The sequence below is a fragment of the Gymnogyps californianus genome, chromosome 10 (assembly GCF_018139145.2).
Source record: "Gymnogyps californianus isolate 813 chromosome 10, ASM1813914v2, whole genome shotgun sequence".
NCBI lineage: Eukaryota > Metazoa > Chordata > Aves > Accipitriformes > Cathartidae > Gymnogyps > Gymnogyps californianus.
In genome coordinates this window covers 17,250,422-17,276,260 of record NC_059480.1, presented here as the reverse complement: position 1 = coordinate 17,276,260, position 25,839 = coordinate 17,250,422, and the positions used below count along the sequence as shown (strand labels likewise).

At 45.2% G+C, this 25,839-nt stretch overlaps 1 protein-coding gene across 5 annotated transcripts in view; it reads left to right on the top strand.

Annotated features, from left to right (window-relative positions):
• Nucleotides 1-25,839, top strand: part of LPP (LIM domain containing preferred translocation partner in lipoma) — a 365,538-nt gene that overhangs the window by 132,044 nt on the left and 207,655 nt on the right. For 4 of the 5 annotated variants that reach the window (XM_050902578.1, XM_050902579.1, XM_050902581.1 and 1 more), the window contains one exon: nt 22,681-22,882. In XM_050902578.1, the coding sequence (XP_050758535.1) occupies nt 22,690-22,882 (193 nt within the window). In that variant the 5' untranslated portion in view covers nt 22,681-22,689. Of the gene's footprint in view, nt 1-21,054; nt 21,103-22,680; nt 22,883-25,839 lie in introns of those variants that run through there. The other variant, XM_050902580.1, reaches the window with a different exon arrangement.

The window sequence follows — 25,839 nt, the reverse complement described above, 5'->3', positions numbered from 1 at the left end:
CAGTGTGCGTGACTGCCTCACCATGTCTCAGACTGGGCTCCGGGCTTGTGTTTATGGCAGCATATCCATTCTCTCAGTAGACTGAGCCCAGAGCTCCACTTGCAGCTGGCTGCAAGTAATGATAATGGTAAACATTTTTCTTTCTAAAGCCCTTGACTGCAGTCCTAATAACACCTGAGCGTCTTGCAAACAGGCTAGGCAGCCTCTGGTTTTTCTCTGCTGCTCTATCAAGGTCTTCCTGTGTTAGCTGGAGCTATTATTTTTAATTTCTCTATCGTGCAGGCTGCTTTTGAGGAAATGCAAAACATTTGCATTATTGCTTCTGGGCCCAGTCCTGTTTGCCTTGATACTGGTGATCCAAGGAAAGGGATCTATGAGCTGGGAGGAACTTCGTGGGGAGTGGTAGGGGGATTAAGTGGTCTTGGTTGGTGGGTCGGTTCTGGTGGCTCACAGCATCCCTATAGTTTGAGTTGCCCTGCTGTGGACCCCTGTGCAAGGAGAAGTCCTCGATAGCTCCGTCTGGGCAGCCCTTCCCGCTCACCCTGGCAGTGAGGGAGTGCTGCCTGCCCTGCTTCTGCCTGCGATGGGCACGGCTGTGCTGGGTTGCAGGGGTTGGTAGCGGCGCTCTGCCCACGTTTGGGTTTCAGCAGGTCCTAGGGGACTGGCCGAGGTCTCCTTGCACAGCCATGCACCGGGAGAGACACCTCCTGTGCATAAGGGCTCACAGTCTAAATAGACAAAACAGAGCTGCTGAGAAGGATGTAATGGTCTCTGAGTGTTGGGGGAGATGGGCAATAACTGAACTCAGAGGTAGTTTCACGACCAGGTTCAACCAGTCTGAGTTTGTACCATTGCTAAAAGAGGTGGTCCTGCTGTCCGTGTGTCCCCAACCCTCATTTCTGCCCATATAGTCACTTTTATCCTTTATAGACATGAGTGGTGAGACAGAGGAGGGGGCAAAACATGTGGCTAAAGACTGAGGGGATAAGCAAGATGCACATTTGGGCAGTCACTTGGACGTCACGTTGTTTATCTTGGTTATGAACCTGCACTCTTAGATATTGTGAGTGGTAATTCAGCACCTTTTAGTGTTCTTCCTCTTACGCCAACTTCAGGATGATTTGCTGGTGAGTAATTTTACATTATTTAATGTAGCCACTTTCCTTATAGCTCTTTTGTTCTGCGAGACAATTCCCTGTTTTATTATGCAAACAGTACATTAAGATCCTTGTGGGCCTAAGTTCCCAGCAGTGCTTGAGATGACGGCAGAGAAGTAGGTTACTTCAGAAATAATGATTCTCTCCTCTAGAAGCTTTCTTGGAGTTCTGCTTTAACTGCTTTTGATATTATACGTGCTTTTAAAAAAAAAAAAAAAAAAATCCAGTACTTCCTAAATGTTATAGAGCTCAAAAAATACACTGTATGCCTTGTCACAATATTTAATACAGAGTGCTATTTACAGTAATGAATCAAAATGTCAGTTTTTAAAATATGAACTGTCAGAGTGTTCCTACTTTGCAGAAAACTTTGATATGACAGTTTGTTAATCATATGACTATTACATCAAAGTGTCTCAGAGTACTTTTGCTCAACAAAGTCTTTTTTTATTCCTTCCCCCTCCCTTTTCACTGTTAATTCTGGCAGAGTTGTTGGACTGAATGCACTTTGATTAGAGGTCGGAAGAATCCAGAGCTGAATGCTTTTGCATATTGACAGATGGGATGTATAAGTGCTTGTGTTCATGCCGATCGTCATCACCTAGTCTTAGGTACAGCCTGGTTTGGATCACCTTTACCTCGTGTCCCCAGTGTTTGCCCCAAACCTGCTGTGACTGGGAGGTGGGATGCTCTGATTTAGGTATATATGGCCATAACATGCACGCGGGCTGTGGTAATGGAGAATCCAGCCCGGTAGCATTTTCACGGACTACCAAGTGTTGTAATGCAAGCAGCTCTCTCTTAACAAGGGAGATGGAGAGATGCTCTGGGTGAGGAGAGCAAGTCTTGCTTTGGGATTAAAAATGGCTTTCCCAACGCCAACCTGGGGATTGTTCCCCAGCGTAGCTGCTCTGCAAGACCTCACTGGTTTGAGTGCATGATAGCAGCTGTGGTGGGACTGGGAGTGTGCTGCAGAGACGGGTGGGCAGCCGTCCCCAAAGCCAGCCGGCCATGTGTGCTGGGGTTCAGACAGAGGCGCTGGTGGAAATGACACTCTGTCCAAGCAGTGCTGATGCCTCCAGGTATAACTCTGCATTTAGGGCAGCTGGCGTAAAACTGCCTGTTGAGTAATAAAAAGCTGGTTTATATAGTAACATTTCTAATCCCTATAGCTTTGGCATGAAGGGACAAGCAAAATAAAGATCTCAAGGCTGCCTGTGCATCCTTGGTGAGCTGAAAGGGTTGTTGTGCAGGGCAGGGTTGGTGTTGCTCCTGCAGGAGGAGGCGGCAGGGGGCTGGGATGCCAAGGTCCTCTCCCCAGTGGCTTTGGTTATTCTGGACCCAGGTTCAGGAGTGTGTTTGTGCCCTGAACTCCCCTCTGTGAATTTAGGCCAGGATACTTCCCTTTTTTTTTTGTCCTTTTGTTTGCTTATCTGCAAAATGGGAGTGGTTAATTGATATTAGTTGACTCACAAGTCTCCTTAAAGCCGATTACTCAAACAACTGCACTTCGTGATGAAGACAAGGGAGAGCTTATGTAGATAACTCTGCTTTAGAAAACAGCATCTGGAAGGAGAGGGTTTGGCATGCTGATATGAAGATTGGAGGCCAGAGAGGAGCCTTGGGTGTAGCAGAGCCATGTACCTCTGCCCATAACGTCTTTGTGCCACGTTGCCTGGGGCTTCAGATGGATTCCCATTGCCTATTACAAGTCGCAGAGTTACCATTGCGTAGGTCTTACAAGTGCAATATTTATGATTTGGAGTTGGCCCAACACAGCTATGGGAATAGGAGTAGTCTAAAAAGGCAAAAGCTGTGTATCAGCAGTCCAGAAAAGAGGAGTGTGGGCAATGCAAGACACTAAATCTTAGAATCATAAAATCATAGAAAGGTTTGGGTTGGAAGGGAACTTTAAAGATCATCTAGTCCAACCTCCCTGCCATGGGTAGGGACATCTTTCACTAGATGAGGTTGCTTGAAGCCCCATCCAACCTGACCTTGAACATTTCCAATGATGGGGCATCCACAACTTCTCTGGGCAACCTGTTGCAGTGTTTTATCATAAAAAATTTCTTCCTTAGGTCAAATCAGATGGTGGTCTTGATTGTGGGTGTTTCTTGGGGCCTGATTAACTTGGCATTTCAGCTGGCCATGTCTGTTAAATAACAGCCTCAACTCTTTCACTAACGTTATTGAAGAGATACTAAGAACTTGTTTTTAGGGGTGTAATCACATATTTAAGTGCACTTTTGAGTATCACGTTAGCCAGCTCTTGTATGTGGAAGGCACAGGTAAGGGCGCTGAACACGTCTGAAGTTTGGTACACTGAGGCCCACTTGGTCTCACCGATGGAAGGAGATTTGGGAAGGTGGAGGCATTGCTGTAGCATCTCTCACAGTAATATCCTGCTGATAGAGGAGGCAAGGAAAAAATAGAGGGGAAAGCAAGGGGGGAAGGAGGTGGCTGGTGGGTGCAGCGATGATAGCGTGAGAGGCTTTGCTGGTGGTGGTGCCTGGCGTGGACCACCAGGAAGCCTGAGAGAAGCCATCCAGTGAAGCCAGTCCCAAAAAGGCTCTTACAGAAACGCGCCCAGGGAAGAGGGGCTGCCAGCAATGAGGGCCACCGGCAGGGCCAATGTGAAAGCGTCACTTTTCAAACTGTGTCTTTGTCACCTTCATCAAGCGAGTGCTGCTGCTTGCTGCGTTCCCTCATCCCGTGGAGGAAAATTGATTATTATTCAATTTTCATTTTAGACAAACCACATTGTTAGTGCGATGATTTTTCTTTTATTATCGTTACTGCAATGGATGGAAAAGGAGCTCTAACAGATGTATGATTAGCAGGGCATGAAATTAAAAATGTTTGTGTACAAGGAAAAGGTTGTTTACTACCAAATTCCTCATTTGAAAATTAAGCGATACGAAGATTGGCCGTGCGATTCTGCAGCAGGCACACAGCCCCCTTCCCTCCCTCTCTCCCAGCAGCATTGGCTGAAAAGTAACAATATTTTAAATGTTACCTTTATTAAAAAACAGTAATAATGCAACTGAAAGGTCAATACCTGCCTTCGGAGGCAGATTATCTAAAGAGCTTGTTCTCCCGCTCCAACGGTGTCAATTCAAGAAAATATTTTGACTGATGCTTAAGCCCCATTGATTAGGGCAAATTGAACATTTTCCATCAAAACTCTTTTGGGTGGAAAATAAGTTTCTGATTGAATAATTCTGAGTGTGGGTGTGTACCTGGGTGAAAAGTATTTGTTGTCAAAATGCTGAAAAATTAATATTTGGAGTCACTGCTGCAGCATACACAGAGGAGTGCGGATTGGTATGCAGTACCCAGTCCTTGCCCCCTCTTTGTGGGTCAGTCTTGTAGCCAAACTGCATCTCCTCGGTCCGTGCAGCCTGGGAGTCCCCGATGCACTGGGACGGTGGTGCCTCCTGGGGTGTGTAGTCTACATGGGCACTTCAGAAACTGGAAACCAGCCTTCCACACCTACCGATGCTGTCAGCGCTGGGATGGTAGTTTTGCATGGGAGTGCTTTCAGGTTCTGGTAGAAAGCCATCAACACTTAGATTTTTCTCTTAAAAGTAGTGTGGGGTTTTTTCCCCCCATAGAAAATACCTGTCCTTTTTTTCTTTTTTTTTCCATGGTAATGGAATTTTTATTTTGAGAAAATGATGTGTTGTCTTACGAGCTCTACCTGCGATGCACAATTCTCAGCTACAGCTGCTCTTTCCTGATTTCTTTAAAAATCTGGTAATGAATTTTGAAAGAGCTAGGTTAAGAAATGTGCATCAGAAACACCTTGTTTATCTGTGTTACGCCGTTGAGATAAGCCTGGTCCTACCTAGGACTGAACATTTCCCAGGTACTTCGAGTTTCTCAGCTCTCTCGTTCCGTTCTTTTTGTCCTCTAAAAACTTTGTAGCCAAGTTCAAGGCTGATGCTGGTTTAAGTCTGTAGGGCTCCTCACGTGTAAAGTTTCACCTGGGTGAGTGTTTGCAGGACCCAGACCCAAGGCGTTGTCGTGATGGATTCTGCCTGCTGAGCCTGGATGGCATTGAGCAGAAAATAGGAAGAGGGCTAAAAGATTGTTCCTGCACTCTGGGAACAATTGAGACAGAAAATTGCTTCCAAGATTTCTTCATTTTTCCGCAGAGGGCAATCAGCCTGTATAATTCTCTGCCACAGGAAATACTGCCTGAATCTGTTACCCAAAGACAGCAAGCAAAGTTTAGATAGCAGCCTGAATACCAAAGGTACTACAGAGCAGGGACTGTCCCTTACTCGGGGGGTGTTTTGGTGTAGTGGCTGTTATATATGTCATAGGATGTCACAGTGGTGCAACTAATACGACAGATAATTGAGTGTGTTCCTGGCGTGTTCCTGGTAGACAGTTAGACTTCGGTGCCCTAAACAAGGAGACAAGTTTGTATGCTGAGATTGTAAATGGAGTTTTGCTTAGCGTGGTGCTCAGGTTATAAGCCTGAGATTGCGGGGGAGCTTAGAGCAATTCCAGTGAGATGATGGGTGTCCAGTAACTTCAATCCTGTTCTTGGCTCATTTTTAATCTTTGCTCCATAAATGTAAGCAAATCGGTATTTCTGCACCTTTATTTGTTCATCTGGAGGATGGGGCAGCACTTGGGCTACTTGCAGGGGTTTGTGTTAAGTTTCAAATAAGGCCTTTCAGCCACATGTTTTATTGCAACTTTTAGGGGAAATTATTTAAATTTTTTACTTGAGTGAGAATAGTTGTGGCCAGATCACTGCATGAGCATAATACCTGCTGGGCACTGAAATTTGATTCCTAAATTTCCATTAGCAGGTCACACTGGGCCAAAGGATCTTGAGCCGCTAGAAGAGAAAAGAATAAAACAGAATGGAGTTGGTGTTTGGTTATGGGCTCTGGATGTCATTGTTCCTGGCTGTTCATCTGGCTAATGTTTGCTTTTGTGTAGTATTTGTCTGTGTCTGTGCTTCTGTGCACATGGGGAAAAGGAGGACAAATATCACTGGGGTGGATTAGCATTAAAAAATAGTTAACTGATCAAAGCCATAAAGCTTGTCCAAGTGAATTCTTCAGAGAAATAGCTTTGAATTTCCCAAGCAGCCGCAGGCCATAAAAGCAAAGCGCTATCATTCAGAGATGCAAAAAATCCCCTTCTGTTGGAGTGTTGGACCTATTTGTTCCATTTTAGGAGGGCATTCAAAATGTTTTCTTAATTTTCTTCTGAACAGCTCACTGCTATCCGTCATGAGCCTTCACGAGCTGAGATAGCTCCTCTCCCCCTCAGTTTTAACCCTCCACTGAAATCTGTATATCCGTACTTTGTATTTTGGATGCCTTTCAGCTCTGTGCACTTTGCGGTGGGATAGCCCTTACAGAGCGCTTTTTGTCTCTGAGCTCAAAATGTTGTAAAGAAAGGGCTAAATGTTGTCCCCGGTGTCTGGCTGGAGGTGACAGGGAAGGGAGGATGCAGATGGAGAGTGATGCCTGGAAAGAGTTCCTGCATGGCCCGAAGGGATGGCAGGGGAGCCCTGTTCCCCGATGCCGTGTTCTGTCTTGTCATCGGTCCTGCCCCAGCAGGAGCACCAGCCCCACCAGGTCTGCAGAGCAAGTGGGACAAAGTGGGAGAGAATTTCATTTTACTTACGTGGAGGAAAGAAAGCACATTGTTCAACTGCTCAGAGAAAGTTATTGAAGGCTCATACTGAAGGTTAGGCAACCAGCCTCTGGGAATTGGGCACATAAATTTGCTTTATGCTTATGAAAGTCTCTCTTTCACAGTGTTTTGCTTTTGTCGCTTCTTCTTAAGATGTACAAAAGAGTGAAGTGCTGGTGTATGGTCCATACACAGAATATTTGGATAGCACGGTCATTAATAGGAATGAAAATTACACCGTGGTGGCTCAGAACTTGCCAAGAAAAAAAGAAAAAAACTCTCAGAAGACATGAGGTGCTTTGTAGCTGGAAGTGCCTGTCGCCCTGCAAGGTCTCAGCTGTTCTTTTCAGTTCCAGTCTTCTCTTATTGAAAATATTTTACTGCCTAATACCTACTAGCTCTTTAATACTGCTTAATTGTATGCACATACCCCCAAAAGAAAGCCACACATATTTTTCTGCTCTTGTAAATGTTCAGCTTTAGGGCCCCCAGGGGGGGGTGTTAATGGCCATGTCCTGGGTGCCTTTCAAGAAGAGAATTCCAGTTTTGCTTCCCTTCTGAAACTTGGAGTCTCATTCTCCAGATAACCCAGATTTTAATATAACCACATTTAAAGTGTGTGTGTGTATATATATATATAAATAATTTTTTTTTCTGATGAGTTAATGAAAGTCCTAAGTTGATTCTCCTATAGAAAGTGAGGTCATCTTTGTAACAGGTGGGCAATGCATGGAGGGCAAAGCTGTGGCTGAGGGATGGGGCTGCAGCTTTTGGAAAGGGATTACACCCTTGCACACACCTCCTTGCACAGGTGTGGGCATGACATTCGTGTGTGCCATGTATACACATCCTGTGCTTGGTTTCTGTGATAAAGCAGAGATGATTTACCCACATAGCAGGGCCATTTGCTAGGGTGAAGTCATCAGTGTTCAGTTATTAAAGCAATATAGAGGAGCATCCATATACAGGATGGTGCAAAGTAAGTGTGAAGCTCATCCTTCTTCTCCCAGATTGTACTTTGGCCTCTTGTATAGGCCATATCCTACCCTCGGATGGGAGCAGTGCTCATCTATTGATAATATGGGCAGAAATTGAATCTGAAGCCTAGGGCCTTTCTGCACAGGGAGAGTATTGTGAAACAAAGCCAGGGTGTGAATTTAAAGTGCAATAGCTGTTCCGAGCGTACTTCTCATGTGGGCAGTCTTATTCTGCTCTGAGAGGGCCTTTGTGCAGTTCTGCTTCATCCATTGCCAAAGGCGCTCTCAGTGCAGAAAGAAGAATGCCCACACAGGGAGCGAATAGCTTTTCCAGGCTATTTCACCATGCTGAGGAGTCCCGGGAGATGCACATGATTTCATGTCCCCATGAATGTTGCAGGAGCTTACCCTTCAGCTTGCTCTTCCACCAGAGCTTTCGCGTGGGGAGACGTGCTTTGCGATGGGTGGTTGGTGGAGTTGTGTCTTCCGGACCCTGCTAGGTGCAGCGTGCATCACTCATTTGCCTGAAGTTATGGGCTGGCCTTCAGGGATCCCTGAGATCTTGGGCTTCTCTAGACATTGCTGGTGTTGCAGTTTGGCACTCTCCGTCAGTACCATCCTCTCTCGTGGTGTGTCCTAGCTGCTGAAGAGAGCTCCTGGGAGATCATGTCTGCGTTCATGTGATGTTTCTTTTCATACGAAATCGTCAAGCAAACCTGTGCACTGGGTGTGATTGTTATCTGAATATTGTTAAACAGGAAAAAAAAAAGCCCATCTGTTCTACAAAGAGGCAGTGTAAAGAGCAAGCTCTGTGACTAAATAAATTCACATCTGTTTAGCAGAACTATAAAATGGGGAGCAGAGGGGCCTAATGTGAATCACATGTTGAAACCACAAGTATGAGTGAGATGAGCTGCAAAAGAGAGAGCCTGGAAGTGTTGATCCATGTGAGCAACTGTTGGTTTCTCTCCTTATTCTTTCCCTCTACCAGTTTCCTGAGCAAATGATGTAGAATCAAAAAAACAGCGATGTGCACATGTGTATGCATACATGTGTGCATATGTTTGTATTCCTTGCATGATTAAATAACCTTCCCATATCATCTTGAGCTGTTAGATCATAACTTCAATTGGAAGGGCAATAGATTGTAGAGGGGGCTGCAGAGGAGGGAGGGCAGAGCTGGCACGAAGAGAGCAGATGAAGCTGTTCCCTCGTGGTGTTGCTTCATAAAAAATGGCCCTGAGGTAGCTTGCTTTAAAAAGGGAATTGCCTTGGAAGTGATTCCTCAGGATGGTGTCTCCAGCAGTGTCATCTCAAGGAACCTGATGGGAGCAACCTAGAAACTTCGAAGGGTAGCATGTGCTCAAGCTGGTTTCAAAATAGGTATCTGCGTACCAGTCCTAACAAAGTGCATCTTTCCATGGATCAATTTAATTTGTTGCTTAGGTTTTCCCTTTAGTGTTTTAAGTCCTGCAGAAACAAAGGGCAGCTCAAGTTTCCGTATTGGTTGCAATTGCAGTTTATTTTTTTTTCTGTGCCAAGAACATATCAATACAATTTCAAAACATAGTATTTTTATGACTTGAGGCAGGAGTTTCTAACTTAAAAACAAGAAAGCTTTGGGGGTGTACACACAACTCGGGTGCCTCAGTTACGTTATTTGGCTGGTCTCCATAGCCCCTTAGAGAGTCCATGCAGAGGAGCAAGCATCTTCTCTCCCACAGGATCTCGTGAAAAGAAACATGCAATGATTTCAGTCTCAAAGGTGGTTTCTTGTTGCTGTCTTGCCTTTTGTCCTAGATATTTTGCAGTAAACGAGGCCAAACTTGCGGGAACAGAGAGTGATGGTAGATAGGCTGTTAGACCTGATTTGCACAGATTCTGATCTCCTGCAGTTCAGTCTGCTTTCTTTAGCTGATAGAGAGCTGTGCTCATACAGCTCACCTGGGATGTAAGCTCTGCAGGAGTGCGCTTGAGGTAATGAAGCACTTAAGGGGCTGGCAGGGTTGAAGGTCCCCATGGAATGATTAAGGTGTTGGCAGCTGTGTTACTTTGAAAGAGAAATATGTGCATTACACAGCAAAGGCATGCTGAAATGCCTTGCAGACGCTTAGTTGTGTGTGGGAACATGCTTTCCCTTAGACCTGTGAGATAGCGGTAGCAACTATTGGAGGACATTTGATTAACTGAGCTGTGTGTGCACTTAGCAGCTGCATGGTCCAGCTGCCCTAGTGTGGTTCAAAAGCAGAACACAAGTGGTTGCCAGCAGGGGCTAAAACGCAGCAGTGTATCACTGTCTCTAGAGACATTAAAAGTTTGCTCCTTCCTGCCCTCCAAAAATTCCCTCTGCTCATGATTCCTATCCTCTCTTCACCACCACCCCCCCCTTCTGAGAAGGTGCAGTGAAGATAGATGAGCACTGTAATGTTTTCATGGAGACTGTCAGATTTGAGCCGTTTCACATCTAGGGAACCGGTGTGGCCAGTCTAGTATGGGAACTCTTTTGTCACAACAAAACTTCATACTGATTTCTGGGCAGGGGAACAAATGATTAATTTGGGCGGTCAAAACCAGAAAACACCAATGTGATAGTGGTGGAGCAACTGGAATTAGCTTTTTAATATGACGAGCTTGTTTAGCAAAATTGCAAGGCCAGTGTGGATGCCTGGCTGGGTTAACTTCATTGCTGGGACGGTGGTTTGCACCAGCTGAGGAATTCTCTCCCAGAGCTTTGAGTATCACTGGTCTTGAATGAACGGACACTGAGATAAAAGGGAAGAGCAACAGTTTCCTAGGCTGGTGCTCAGTGGTTTTATGAGTTTCAAAGAAGAATTGAAAATCAAGTCCCAAGCACTTGTCTTCAGTCACAGGTTTCTATTCAGAGCAGAACTAATGCCCTATGGTTACTAAAACAGAGCTTTATCTTGATGTGCTCCAGAGTGTCATGGCATGCTTGCCTTTGCTCTTAATATTCCTCTTCACCCGTTTCCCCGTGCTTCCCGAACACCCCTCTTTGAACAGCTGTCTTCTCAATGAGCTCTATGTTGTGTTTACTGCAAATAGCATAGGGGTAGCTAACATCACCTTATGACTTACCCTCCTATCCATGTGGCCATGGACATTCTGGAGCTCCTCCAGCTTAGGTACCATCTCAAAATACACCTTTTATTCTTCTTTTTTCCTTGATGAAAGGACCTGGAGTAGGCAGTGAACACCAGGTCAAATATGAATCCAATGTGTGTTATCATTGCCAATAAAGCAAACTGGATATGGCTTCAGGAGAAGCCCGGACAGTAAACTGAGATGAGTTATTGTTCACTTTTACTCCCTGCTGGCAAGGCTGTTATCCAGTCTTGAGTCCTCCAGTTGAAGTGGGATGTTGGAGAGCTGGAGAGGGTCCAGAGGAGGGGCAGTCAAAGACCTGGAGCACATGGCCTACAAGAATAGGCTGAGGGAGCTTTGCCTCCTGTCTCTGATGGAGAGGAGGCAAAGGAGTGATCCAACGGCAGCCTGTGACTACTGGCCAGGGGAGTTACGAAGATGATAGAGCCAAATGCTTCTGTCCAGATGGCAAAATAAAATGCCATGGACATGCATAGTGGATTGGGAGAGCTGGAAAAACATTTTCATTGGGAAAATAGTGCAACACTGAACAAGTCACCAGGTAGGAGGGGATTCTCCATTTTGGAGGTTTTCAAGGACAAAGCTGCAGCAAGCCTTACCTGGTGTTGGTGATAGTCCAGTCTCCTGCTAAAAGCAGGACTTGGTAACCTGCAGAGATCCTCTTTCTTTCCTGACAGTACTGCAGGCTTTCAGCTTCTTAAAGGAGGAAGCACTTAAATCTTTATGTTTGCTTTGTGTTGAAAAAGGGAGACAAGAATACATTGGGGTGCTCCTGTCTTGATGATATCAAGTCACCTGTTGTTGTGAAACTCAGAGGAATGTAGTCTCTTTTCTGACTGTTTATACAAAGGGGTCTGTGTACTGCCTTTCCTACAGTTTTCATGCACTCAAATATCTTGCTTCCATTAGCAATCTCTCCGCAGCATCAGTTCCCAGCCATCTGGCAGCAATCAGTCTTCTATGTGTTAGGATATAGGGTTTTCCATAGGAAAAAGGCGATTTCCCCTGATTATTTGCAAGGTGCCATGGGCTGAACTGCCAAAACCGAGGGACAGGTTGGTGCAGTGCTCAGGAAGGAGGAGAAGTCATCCAGGGATTTGTCATACTTGAGGCTGTGACTTCCAGGGTGGCGTGGGATCTTGGGGAGGAAAAGTTAAGTGAACAGGTGGGAGGAAAAGAATCAGGGATTAAAGATTTTGATCCTGGACCCAGTTCCTGCTCATTAATTGATTTAATTGCTTGCTTTTAGGCATTACAGTTTCAAAGTCTGGTTTGAACTGCCAGCCCCTTGAGGTGTCACAAGAAGGTTATAGCGGTGTTGGCCCCATGCTCGCATGGGCCCATGTTCTGGGCTGCAGCTCCTTTTCCATTCACAGAAATCTCTTGACAGCTTGGGGTTCAGACTGCCAATAGCAGTTATGTTTTCTTCCAGGGACAGCAGCAGCTGACTCTTCCTGCGACCACAGCTATTTTAGAAGAGAAGTGGAGTGCAGGGAACCCATTGTAAATAAAAAAACCCGCCTACACCCACGCTAGCCTTGCTGGGTAGGACCTCAAGCTCTGCACTCTTTCCTTGTTCACTCTGTATCAGTTTCCCACTGAGCTCAGATCCCCGCTGTTTCTCCCCGAGCTGAGACATATACACACAGCTCTCTGCAAAGCTAATACAATTATCTGTGTGTCAATATGCTGCCACGGTCCCATTTGGTCCCACTGGGGTCTTGTTGATATCTCACTGCTGAGCTGAATGTTAGTTCTGCACAGTTCCTTCTTGTTTACAGCCAGCATCAGCATCCAAACAGCCTGGGCTTGCTCTAACAGCTTTAACCTTGCTATCTCTTGTTGTCCTGATTTCTTTTCTCTTATGTGGGACTCTCTTGATAGGCCTGATTCCACTATGTCTCCATGGATTTAGAATTCCAGTCCCTTACCCATTTTATTTGATGGATAAACTCTACGTTGCTTAGCAGTGTCTTGCTGAAGTAGGAAGCCGAGTACTGAGCTGTGCTATAGGTGAGACAATGAATATGGGCACAGAAGGAATAAAGGCAGCTTTTTTTGGCAGAGGGATCTTGAAAATAAATCATTTGCAGGAAAACAGTATTTGTGTAAGGGAGCTCATGGTCTGAGACTCCCAAAATAACCTTCCTGCATCATTCTACCTGTTCTTTTGCTGTCCCTATTAATATATTTCGTCTCTCATTTTATACACAAAATTCTGAAGCATCCATCTCAAACTTTTCTTTGTCGTGCAGCAACACCCTCACAAACTAGTAGGTCAAGTTATCAGGAAGAGAAGCTTTAAGAATTGGAAGAAATTTGTCTGGCTCAGAGCTACCTCCTGGCTCAGCTCTTAAGGTTCAGCCACAAACTTTGCTGTATTTGAGTAAGCATTTTGGGCCTGCCACCAAGTCTACCTCCTCCATTGCAACTGCCCTGGGGTTTGTTGTGACCACAAGTAGCTGAGGCCTTGGATTAATGTTTTATCCAATATGATTATGTTTGGAGTGGCTGAGGATTGTCTCATACCACAGAAGTCAAGAATCAGCCTGCTCTCTGGTGAAATTGTAATGTGGTCATTAGAGTTGTATTAGATTAGATAGATCTGTGTATCTCCAGGGAACCAGTACTATCTCTTTGTTTCAATGCACGTGGGCCAGTCAAGCTCAATTTATTTGGATTTTAAAGCCTAGTTTGTCATCCAACACCAGGATGTGACATGGCTGTAAAAGGAAGATCTCATTCATCAGCTTTTATGCATGTGTTTTGCAGCAGCAGTCAAATTCGAATAGCCTGCATCTAATCCCAAAACTACTAATGCAATTATACTGGGAAGGAAAAGAAGTTTTATGTTTAGTTTGCCCTTCTACCTTTTCCACTATTGAGGCTGATACAAGAGAAATGAGCTAAGAAGAAAACTTAAGAAAGGGTAAGTTTTTGGCTGATACCAAAATTGTCCCAGCAGCAGGGTTTTGGTGTAAGAATGAATGTGATATTGGGTATCTGATGAACTATATTGATGGTGACATTAACCTGTGTCAAGCATCTTTGTAGCAGAGAGACCATTCTTTACCATCAAGTCTTTACATTCTCCACTATGGACTTGCTGTTCTCCTGTTATGTCTGAGTAATACTGTAGAAGTTGTAGTAACTTTAGTACATAAAACAAAAGCTACATCCCAAACTGCTGTGGATCTGCTCGCAAAAAAACGAAGTGTGGATGCAGCCATGCTAAGAAAAAAAAAGTTGTTTTCCAGGTATTGGTTATTTAGTTAAAACAATGGGCACGTGCTGTGTTCATTTGCAAACCATTGCAACTAGAGAATAAGGAATATAATGTTGCATTGCCAATAGGTGATATTGCTGGCATATCTTAAGTGGGATACAGCTATATTGCTGCAAACCCTTTTGAGTGCGGGTAAAGTCACAGCTGGAAGTCTGGGGTTTGAGAGTCATAGAATAATTGATTTTGGAAGGGATCTCTTGGTGTCATCTGGGCCAACCGCTTGCTCAAAGCAGGGTGAACTTTGAATTTAAATCAGGTCTTCTGGAGGATCCCATGGAAATTTGATTGAAGCTGTTAAAACCAGAGTGAGATGATACTAGATTATATGCTTCGAGGAATAATTCAGCGCAAACAGTGCTCTAACTAGGCTTCTTCTTTAATTCCTGTGATTACATTAGTGATGTCCCACAGCAGAAAATTGGTGAATGCTTTCAGCCCTGTTTAACTGAAAAAGTGACTTTGATTTTATTTATTTATTTATTTATTTTGAGGAGATTGAACTGAAGATACAAAACTCTGCCTTATCCAGGCAATTAGAAGAAACTCTGGGTCTGGGGGAGACGGAGAGTTAAACTTGCTCCAGCTGACACCTGCTGTGAAAGGCTAAAGCAGAGCATCAAGAAATGTCCATAAACAGTGTAAAATAGGTTTCTTTGCTTGCACCTATCTCAGGGAGAGATGTGCCACAAGGAGTCGGAGTCCACGTGCATCAAGTTTGCATATGGTCAAGAAGGCAGTCACTGGAGAGTGACAGCACGTTCCATTCTTCTTCTTCACACCTCTGAGTTGCTTGGTGGCTCAGTTGACTCCTGTTAGCTCTTCACTGCTCACCAGTGATGAGGGTCATGTCAGCCCCACGCACAGGATTCCCAGTGCTCAGAGTTGTTCCTGCAGCTTTGTGGGTCTCCTGGTTGCTGATGTGATGTTTGAGGAGCACAAAGGGCCAGAGTCAGTTTGCTGCTGGGAGGGTCTGAGGGAGGAGCTTCTTTGGACTGGTTAATGTTACAGGACTTAAATTCAGTGAGATGTTGTGCTGATCGGCAATGATTAAGGGAGTTCAAAAGCAATCCAATTCCCCAAATCACATAATTTCCCATATGATATAAAATTGGTGAGGATAAGTAGTACCAGATGGGAAAGACATCCCAGGAGAGCTTGGGCTGAGTTTGTAAGTACCTATGGCACTTCCTATGTTTGGTTAAAGACCTCTAATGAGACCAGAATTTTGACATTATGTCCTCTTTTGGAGGCCACAAGAAGCGGGAAAGCTTCATGGCTAGAGGTCATCGGCCATAAATGGAGAAATAAATTCATTTAACATTCAAAAGGGAACAGTGCCAAGAGAAACAAGCATCTCTGGGAGTTTGTAAAGAGCAAATCTCTCTGGTCAGCCTCAATTACTGCTTTTGGCTAATTAGTGGAGTGGAGGTGATGAGGACAAAGCAAAGAACTATATTTTAGCAGGGCATTTGGGTTTGTGCTTTTGGGAATTTCAGGCAAAAAAATGAAGACAAATAAGCTTAGAGTAGAAACATCCAGTCTTGTAGGTTGCACCTCTAACATCATGAAGGGTGTCCCCTTGGTTCTGTGCTAGAGCTGATCTTTAAAACTCAGTTGGAAGGTGAAGTAAAGTCAAAAGTTTTCTCTTTGAGTTCTTTTACATGGATGAAAGAGAAGGGAGAGTGGGGAAAATGCAGTCTACCTTTCTACACGTGGCTCTCGTAAGCCCTTAGAGACAAACTTGGTTTATCCAGGGAAGGGGATGTCTTGATCGTGTTCCTGAATAGTATCAGAGAGACGCCGCAATAGAGCTTCCAGTTGCATCTACTGTCAGCAAACAAGGTCCTGATTCCCTCTATATGGTCAGTCCCTTGGCCTTAGGAGTGGTGGTTAACTGTGCATGGATGATACTAAGAACATTATGGACCTACATCAAGCCAATGGATTTAGGAAGGAGTGGGATAGAAGACAGAGCAGACTGTCTGGAAGCACAGACTGTTGTTGCTCGTTTTTTGTTAAACACTGTTGCTACCCACTATGAAGCATTAGCTTAATTAATTCGGGGACAAATTCTTCTGTCTTGGCAAAGCCCATCAACATCCAAGGAGTATTCGGTCCCTGTTATACATATGAAAATGAAATGAAGATTTATTTGAGTACAGTCTAATCACAGAAAAGCCAGCCTGTCTCAGAGATGAATGTACTAACAATTTCAAGAGTAGACAAATTGGTACTCTACCCTTCCGTTGCTTATCTGATGTGAGGCTAAATTGACTTGGAACTCTCTTAGTTTTACCTTTGCTTCTCAAAGGTGAATGACATCCTGTAATCAAAAGCAAAAACAAGCACTTATGCCCACACATTAAAAAAAAAAAAAGAAAAAAAAAGGAACAAAAAACTAGGCTTTTATTACTGCCTAGTATTCGCTTCTATTGATATTCCTGGTCTGACATTTTTAGATAATGCGGTCTCATCTTGGGATTCGTGGATTCCAGTTCCTGTGCTGTGGTGTATTCTTTCATGGCTAGAATTTTCTGAACTTATGGCATTAAGATCGTCCTAATGATAGAACCAGAGCGCACACTGTTTTGCTTATTTATGCAGCGTGATTTCACTCTTTGCTCTTAATGTTATTTATCATGGTTAGTCTGGTCTTATCCTCTGCCTCCAAAAGTAGGTGATGACTAATGCTTCCAAGGAAGGAAGGATAACAGAACCTCGGGCAGCCACAGCTGATTTCAGTCTGGTTTTTGTCTTTGATATTATTCATCATTTTATCCCTTCCATTTTAAGTTACCATTCTTGAAAAAATGATCTTATGCTAGCATCCACCATTTCATAAAAGGTAGCTGAAAAATTGAAGAGAGTTTAGAGTAAATATACATGAATGAATCAAAAGAAGTCTACTCTTTACAGTGAGTTTAACTGATACTTAATTTAAATGTTTTGATTTGATTTAACCAATGACCTGGCTGTGTTCTGAAAGGATCTGTGTAAGGAAGAGAGGCAAGTCTGTAATGCAGATGACAGGAGCGTAACAAAATCCAATGGTTGGAAGCAGAGCTAGATAAATTGAAGCCAGACATAAAGGAGAAGCTGTAATTATGGTGCTTAATTGCTTGCCCAAACAATTTACCTAATGCTGTGGTGGATTCTCCAATACTTGCATTCTTTCGGTTGAGGCTACGTGTACTTTATAACAAATATTCTTTAGCTCACCAAATGCTTTGTGGAGTAATAGTTGGGTAGAGTTCAGTGTCCTGCACAGTGCAGAAAGGCTAGACAAGATGGTCAACGAGAAGGGCTTTCAAAGCAGTGACGTAAGGAAGATTTAGGATATTTTTGTCTGGGGTGGGGCAGTGAATTTGGGAATGGGGTATTGCCAGAGTGGTCAGTGAGTAAGGAGTCACAGGAAAAGCTTGTAGCAGCCAGATGAGGAACGGAGCTGTTGAGTTACTGCTGACCAAGGAGGATGGCTGTGTGAGAGTGGCAGGCAGAAATGCAGAAGGCTTCAGCCAAGACAGAGGGAGATCCTGCACTGATAGGGAAGCAAGAGGTTGCTGTCCCTCTGGGAGGGTTCCCAGGGACACGGGCTCTCATGGCAAAGGTTGTTCCAGCCTGGCTGTGTTAAATGTTGGGTGGCTAGATTTATTCAGGTTTGCTAGGAGGGGGCTCGTTGAATGCAAACCATGCCTGACGAATGATTTGCTTGGAGCAGAAACATGGGGACAACTGTAGATTTAACCTCCAGTTTAACTTTTCAGTGAGAGCTCTGTGGTCCAGCCATTGACTTGAGCAGCAGAGGGATCAGGCCCTTTGCGTTTGGCCTCCCAGGAGCAGCAATAGGTGGCTTGTCCAGCAAAAGGCTGGTGAGACTCACTATTCTCCAGTGAGGGGGGATTGTTTTTGAAGAACCAAAGTGATCAGATTGGGTTTGATGGTTTCTCACTCCGTCTGCTGTTACTCTTCAAGGAGGAGCTTGCTGTATTCAGCCTTAGAAATGGGTAGTGCAGCTATTGTAACAGCTCCATCCCTGACAGCCAAGGGGAGCGGATGCACTTCACCGTATAATCCCCTGCCAGTGTGCATGCTCCCAGGATGTTTTTTCTGGTCGTGCTTCTTGGGTTCCCCCAGCCCATCCATCTTGATGCTCCTTTCGTTGTGTTTTACCTGTTCCTTGGTTCTCTCAAGCCTGCAATATCCAATACAGTTTGTTCTTTTTATTCTCATGAGTTTCTCAGTGACTTTAGCCTTCTTGCAACGACTGACTTCTGCAATCCCCCACATCCCCTGTCTAGTTAGACACTTCTGAAAACAATACTGTTTGCTGTAGAACTGGCAGAAGTAACGTTTTTGGAAGGAAAAACATCAAAGACAAAAGTGAAACATACGTTTGCTGGTTGTATTTGTTGGCTAGCCAGAAAAGCACTGCCTTTACCTATTGGAGGTTCTCGTCCAAGTGCAGGAACCATAATGACACAGAGGCGGTGGCATATGTGAGAGTAAGTTTAGAGTAAGAGGACTGGTTATAAGCTGAAGTTTCCCTGGGCTGTTTTGATTACTTGTCCACATCACAAAATGTTCATCCGTTTGCTCCAAAGAAGCTTCTGACTGAAAACCAGGCAATATTGCAGGGAATGGTGAGGGAGCACTGATGGCTTTGTCTGAATTAGCCAGGGTGCTCCACCATGGAGAAGTCTGCAGAGAGAGGTGGGGGGCTGTTCCCATCTGCAAGCCACTGTCCCTTATATTTTGCCTTGTGTTTGGCCTTTTACCAGATGAAAAAATGGGGGGAAAATAACAGCAAACCCAGAAGTTTAGCTTCAGCTGTTACAAAGAGATCATTAATTTTCTTTTTTTTATGGTCTCGCAAAGTAGTTCGGCTAAATTTAATTGAGGCTAGGGAGCTGGGGCTGGAATAGATGAGGAAAAGGGAACTGGCTGAAAACATTGTCAAGGCACAGATAGCAAAAACGAGTGGCAGCAAATGCATAACAGAAAATGAGAGGGGGAGAAAGAGGAAGAGAAGAGGCTAACAGGGAAACAATTAGAAAATACCACCACCACCAAAACAAATGTGTTAGAGGGTAGCTGAGAGGGAGCTGCGTGCCAGCTTACAGTCAGCAAGTGAGTTACAGCAGTGTAGTCTTCCCACTCCCAAACTGTCCATAAGAGCAGTCTGCTTTTTAAGCTCATTCGTTGAGATTCACATTGTCTTCAGCCGTCCCCAGCACTGTGCAACCTGGCTACTGAAGCAGATATTGTTGGTTTGTGCGTCACTCAACCCATGCCTGCCATCAACCTGGCAGACCATGAGAGCTCAGTGGGACCAAGGCGTGTTGCCTGGGAGGTGGTTAAGGAACAACTAGGGAGCTGCCAGAACAGGAATGACGATAATCTAGTCAGTACTGGGATTTTTTTTGCTTTGAATCAGTATAGAGGTAATGTCCAGGGTCTGAGGGTGCTTCACGCAGTGGGACACTCTTTCATATGAGAAGTCAAGCCAGGGGCTGAAAACCTGACAGAATAAAACTCCAGGATGCTTTTAGCAATAGGTAAGGTATAGTCGTCTTTGGATGTAATAACTCTGCAGAGTGCAGAGTTGTCCTGCTTGGCTGTTAAGGCTGAGTGCCCTCATTGCTTTCTGCTCTTAAAACCTAGATAGTTGCCTGAGTTCTATCGCTGCGTTTTATATTTTTGAAGGATGTGAGAGGAGGAGGCAGCAGTGTAGATCAATCTTACTGCTCGAGTAGCAGTTGTGTTCTAGGTCCATCAGGGCTGGTGTTGGTAACGGGAAGTACCAGGCGGCGGGAGCGCGGTTCGCGTGCCCTCCGCCCCCACCCGTCGCGGCTGGTTTCCTCTCCAGCCCTGTGGGGAGGACCTGCCTTTCACTTCTTGCTTTCAGAATGATGCTCTGCACTGTTAATGTAAGGTTGGACGGCAGGCATATGGGGGAGGAAAGTTGCGTCCTTGCAGCTCAGCCTTGGATACTTGTCCATCTCCAGGGCGCTTCTGCCATGCTCCTGTCTGCCTCATTTCTAGCCAGTCCCGGTGGCTTCCTTTCACTAGTATCGGAAGTCTAGCGCAACAGGCTCATCCTCCAGTGGTAGGGATCGCGAAACCGCTGCGTGCATGCCGAGCAGTCAGACTGCACAGTGAGGAAGAGCTGCAAGTGTTGGGCCTGATGTTTGGCACTTGCCAGTTCCTCTCCCACACAAGGAGCGATGGAGGTGGAAGATGACCACAAACTGTCTATCTCCTAGTGTTGGGTCAGACATTGAGACTTTAAGTAGAAATGACTCCTCAAGTAGGAAACCTGTTACCTGGAGTAAACTTACTGGGCTGGAATAAGCACACAAATATATCAGTTTTAACAGTCATTGCTGCTAGCTGGAAGTACTGTCCCCACACTGCCATGTGGAGACCTTGCTCCTTTCCCCCAGACCGACTCAGCATTGCTAAGAGCAAACTGCTAGGACAAGGTTATCCATGCAGGAACCCAGAGGACTACTTTCTCTAGTTTATACCCAAGAGTCTTCATTTGCTTCTTTGATAAAGGACTCAGCTGAATTTGCTCCGCCATGAAGCTTGTAGGATGCAAACGCTTTGCCAGCCAAGATGAGTTGGCAAAATAGCTCTGGTCCTAAGTCCCAACAGCTTAGTCTTGATGTTTCTAGTGATGTGTGAGCCCAAATTAGGAGAAAGGGGAAATGAAGTGTGATTTCTGCTTTGTTTTTTCTAGGTAGAGTTAAATATGCTATCAGATATGCCTTCTTCCTGCCTAAATGTTCCATGTAATCCTGGGGGCTGATTGAAGAGCTCAGTGTTGTTTGTTTTTCTGAGAAGCATGTGCATGGAAGTCTTAGCTGTGAGGCACCAAGAATAAGCCCAGGTAGGCTAGGAGTGGACCTGTGGCTGTATTCCTGCATGGTATCAATGAGCTGTATGTGGCTGCACTTCTCAGCTTTGGAAATACCTCCTTGTGAGCCGTTCAAATAGATGGCTGCATGCATAACCACAGAGTTGTGTCAGAATAATTAGAGAGCTGTAGCACTGTGAACTTCGGTAATGATTTCACTCCAAGGGGGTCTGCACTTGCCAGAGGCCACCTTTCATCTGTCCCCTTTCCTTTTCCCACCCTGAGCTCAGAAGACTGTTCACACAAGCTAATGCAGCCCTTTGCTGCCACGCTCAGCAGAGCTACAACTCTCTCTTGCATCTCGGCCCTGGCAGATTGCACTTACTGCTGCAGTTAGAGACCACCTCTTTGCAAATCCAGCAGCCCCTCTGCTTTGTCCCGTTGTTCCCAGATGGAAGTGCTTTTCTGCAATGGCAGTCTGCTAATGTCTCCCATGGCCTGGTGCTATCTCTTGCACTGATCCTTTCCACTGATGCTTTTCCATGACAAAAACAAGTCTTTCCTGATCGGGTTGCAGCTGCCTGCTGGTTTTGGTGGCCTTGAGGAGTCCTGACACCAAAGCAGAGGGTGGGCAGAAGTTACAGGGTGCTCAAGAATTCCAAAATTAGCATTGGCTTTTGTCTGTGTGGGGTCTTCATTTCTTCATCGCATCTTAAATCCAGCTCTGTAGGACTATCTGATGGTACTGTAGGACCATCACTGCTACCCAGCGAGTGTGGTTTGTGTGCAGTGAAAAGCACTTGTTTATTGCGATGAATAGGGTTTTTATGGGCAACATTTTCAGCAGTGTCTGAGTCCAGTTCTCAAAAGTGATGTAGGCTTTTAAGAGGCCAAAGCCAAGATTTTCATAAATAAGTAATGATTTGGGCTGCCTCTGTTTTCTGTTACACAAGCTGAGATGTCTAAAAGGAGCCTGGTTGTCAGCGGTTGTGGGATTCTGGCATTTTTTCAAAATTGACATGCTTTTAAAATATCTTAAGCTGGGCATTCAGAAATGGAGGCATCAGGAATGATTAGCTGCTTTTGAAATCCTTTTTCTTAAAAGTTTGAATGAAAATCACTGGGACATGGGGTCCTCAATGACTTGCGAAAAAGTGCTAAAGGTGTATTTTGGAAGTGTGTCTGCCTGTCTGTGACTACACGTGTTCCCAGAGCACCTACGCTGTTGTACGTTAATGTACTCACAAAAGCCTAACAGGGAAAGGCAAATATATCACTACTATGCTGAATGGATGGTGGGATTGATGGGCTTCTCCAGGGTGTCTGCCTGCCTCCACTTTGGTTTGAAGAGGAAAATAGCAACGCTTTTTGCAGGCACCAGCGATGAGCTGATCAGTAATTCTGACCTACTGGGGAAAGAAAGACAAGTTTATATCTTAAGTCCTATACATTAGGACCAATATGTTTAAAGATAAGCACGCACAAGTTAAACGTGTTAAAGGGTTTTGTAGGTTTGATTTTTATAAACCAACAAAGTAGTAGGTCTGCAACTGTTTTTTCCCCAGCCTAAATTCCTAACGTACATGTGACTCTCTTTGCCTCTCCTTTCAGATCTGAACCATGTCCCACCCGTCCTGGCTGCCACCCAAGAGTACCAACGAGCCTGTTGGTCACGTTACTGCAAGGATGGAGACCACACACACCTTTGGGACTCCCAGCATCTCGGTGTCTACCCAGCAGACGCCAAAGAAGTTTGCGCCTGTCGTTGCCCCCAAGCCAAAGTACAACCCATACAAGCAACCAGGAGGTGATGGTATGTATTTATTTTTTTAGGAAAGAACCACAACTATCTAATTCGGAGGAACTGACTGCTAACACAGGCTGTTCTTGACTTGCTCTTTGTTGATGAGTTTGTGGGAGCCTTCCTGTTTCAGATCATTCAAATCAAGAAGAATTTGAAGGTTTCTCTTACCCTCGCTTTGGCTAGCTACCCTCCTGACAGGTGCCGAGCTGGGGGAGGACACAGGGACAGATCTTTCTTGGGTTTAATTGGAAGCAGATATCCTATGGCCAAGGCTGGTACTTTTCAAGGGGTTTTGCTTGTTTGGTGTCTGCTGGCATGTGTTGATCCAAGGAGCTGGGGCTTGAACAACCCTTTTCAGTATTGGTTCTCTCATCCCAGCACAATGGGAATCCTTTACAAATGTGGGATTGAGCTGTGGGAGTATGGGTATAATTGGGGTGGTAGGGCATAAGTTTGGCAGAATGGGTCTAGGAGTGCTTCCTTTCCAGCCTGCTGGTTTGATTCAGTTTTATTCTTTTCCCTCTACTATGGAACACTCTTGAATATGAAATAATTTAATGATATAATTCTGGGGATATTTACATAACCGTTGAAATAGCCTCTGGAGCTGTTATGTCAGTAAAACAAACGCCTGCCAATCACCATGTGTTGGCCTTCCTCTACCTCCTGCTATAAAAGTTCTCCTCTCTTCATGTAGTTGAGCGTGGGAGTTGGGTTCCTGGCTTGTGGATATGTGGAGAGAGGGAGTTCCCGGCAGTGGGAGCGCACGGCTGGGGGCGCCTCTGGGGTTTGCCACTGGAAACCTGCTGGTTGGAGCACCCGGGATGCCCCTAGCTGACAGTGGAGAGTGTGTGATGGAACCTTACTGCAGGAGAAACAAGGTGGAAGCCAAGGATTTTAGGAGAGAGTGGTAGCTGTCTTGGCAGAGTAGTGACTTTTTTATTCCTGGTGATTTACTATGGTTAGAATGGGTGGAAAACTCTTCCCCCTCCTCTCCATCCTCCTCCCAAAGAAAATCTCAGTTGTATTCAAGAAAATTGCCAAATCAGCTTTTGATTTTTGGTTTTGGATACTCTGCTTCGTTCCATCACCACTTTTCCCTCTTTTGTGTTGAGTGCAATAAGATAAATGTCATCTCTACCTTTTTTTCCTTTTTCTACTCTATCTTTTGAAAGCGTATGCATTTTCAGGAAGACTACAGAATAATGGAAAGGAGAAAGAAAAACAAAGCAGCATATTGAATCTCGCACTTGAGCGATTTTCTAAAGTTAAGGACATTTTGTAGGAAAGTTGGAAAAGTCTGACAAGTGTTTCGTTTTTTTTCCTCTGCCGCTCTAACTTTGGAGAATTCAGAACGAAAAAAGAAAATGTGTTGGAGGGGAAAAGCGAAGTCATATGCACCTGTTCTGTTGCCTTCAGTAACAAAACATTAGCGAGGAAGAGAAAGACATTTGGAATTAAAAAAGTAAGAAATAATCCATTTCTGAAGTGCAATGAAAATGTCACCTTCAAGTCAAGTGGAAATTCTTTTTTCTCTAAGTCATTGAATTTTTCTAATTCAATGGGAAATGACACTTTTTTCCTAGGAAAACTGTTGTTGATCAGCCACTATTTTTTTTGTGAAAAATGTCAGTATGCCTTAATTGTTGGTGCTTTAGTGATCGTAGATCCGATTATATGTGACTCAGGAACATTATCACCTTCTAAAAAATTCTTTGTTTCTTGGCATTTGGGGAAGGAGGCTTTCCCTAAGAGCAGAGCAGGCACTGCAGGCTGAGAAGGGGAGACGAGGCACGCAAACATTTCTCATGCCACCCTGACTACCTGGCCCTGCAAGCAGCTGAGCATTGCCAGGTCTGTTAGAAACCGGGAGACATCAGGAGCTCACAGTGGGACTTTTTCAGTGCCAATCCCTTGCCTTGTCTGGTGCTGGGCTTTTGGAGATCCCATCGTTATCTGACAGGCCTGGAAGAGCTAAGGGTTGGCCAAGACCTGGTCAGGGACTGGCTTAGTGATGTGACAACGTGCCTGCAGCTTAAGCTAATCCACTTTCAGAGGGTGACACGCTGCTGGTCGGTGTCAGCAGCCGGTGCAAAGCCATTAGCCCAGCCATCTATAACCCTGAGAACATGAGGCTCCTGGGATCTGGCAGGCAAAGGGGGGACAGTGAGAAAATATTTAGCCCAACATGCTGCGTTCGCTTTCTGTGGCTCCCTTCTCTCCTCCAGGCTCCCTAATTGTTTTTTCGATGACCTCCATTGTTTTTGCAGCAATAATTCAGCCTGGGAGACAGCTCCATGCCCCACTGACTCCCTGCATAACGGGGCACTGTGAGTCATTTTGCCTAAATTTGTTCTCTGTTGGTCACAGGTCTTTCCCATCTGGTTAGCTGTGAGTCTGTAGGTGGAGGAGCTGCAGCATCCCCTTGCACCCCCGTGTGTTTTCATCCCTCCTGCCCCGCCAGAGCTGCTTCGCTGGAGGCACATGGGCTTTCTGCCCAGTGTGCAGGTAGCACACAGCACAGCATCCTTCTGCCGGAGAGCAGCGTGAGCATCGGCGCCGCTCCAGGGAAGGGCTGTCCCAGGGCTGCGATGGGGCAGAAAGCGGCCGTGCACATCACAGCCTGGCACAGCCTTGCCTGCCCCAGCCGTGTCGCTGGAGTTGGTTTCCCACTACCAGAGGGTGCAGGGATGGTATCAGGAATCTCCCTGGGAGACCAGCAAATTCTGTTCCCGGTAATTTCTTCAGCTCATTGCTTTTAACATTCGGGAGAATGCATCCTCTGGCCTTGCGTTTCTTTATTATTATTTTGTAGGCATGTCGCTCGCATGTAGCAGGTCTGCCCGGCTGATCACATTTGTGGTTTTATTTCTTGATCACGTTGAAAGCGCAGGGGAAAGACACTGGAGTGACAGGCTGCAGAGCAGGCGCTGTGTGCATGGGGGGGATCGGCTGTACCCCCCCTC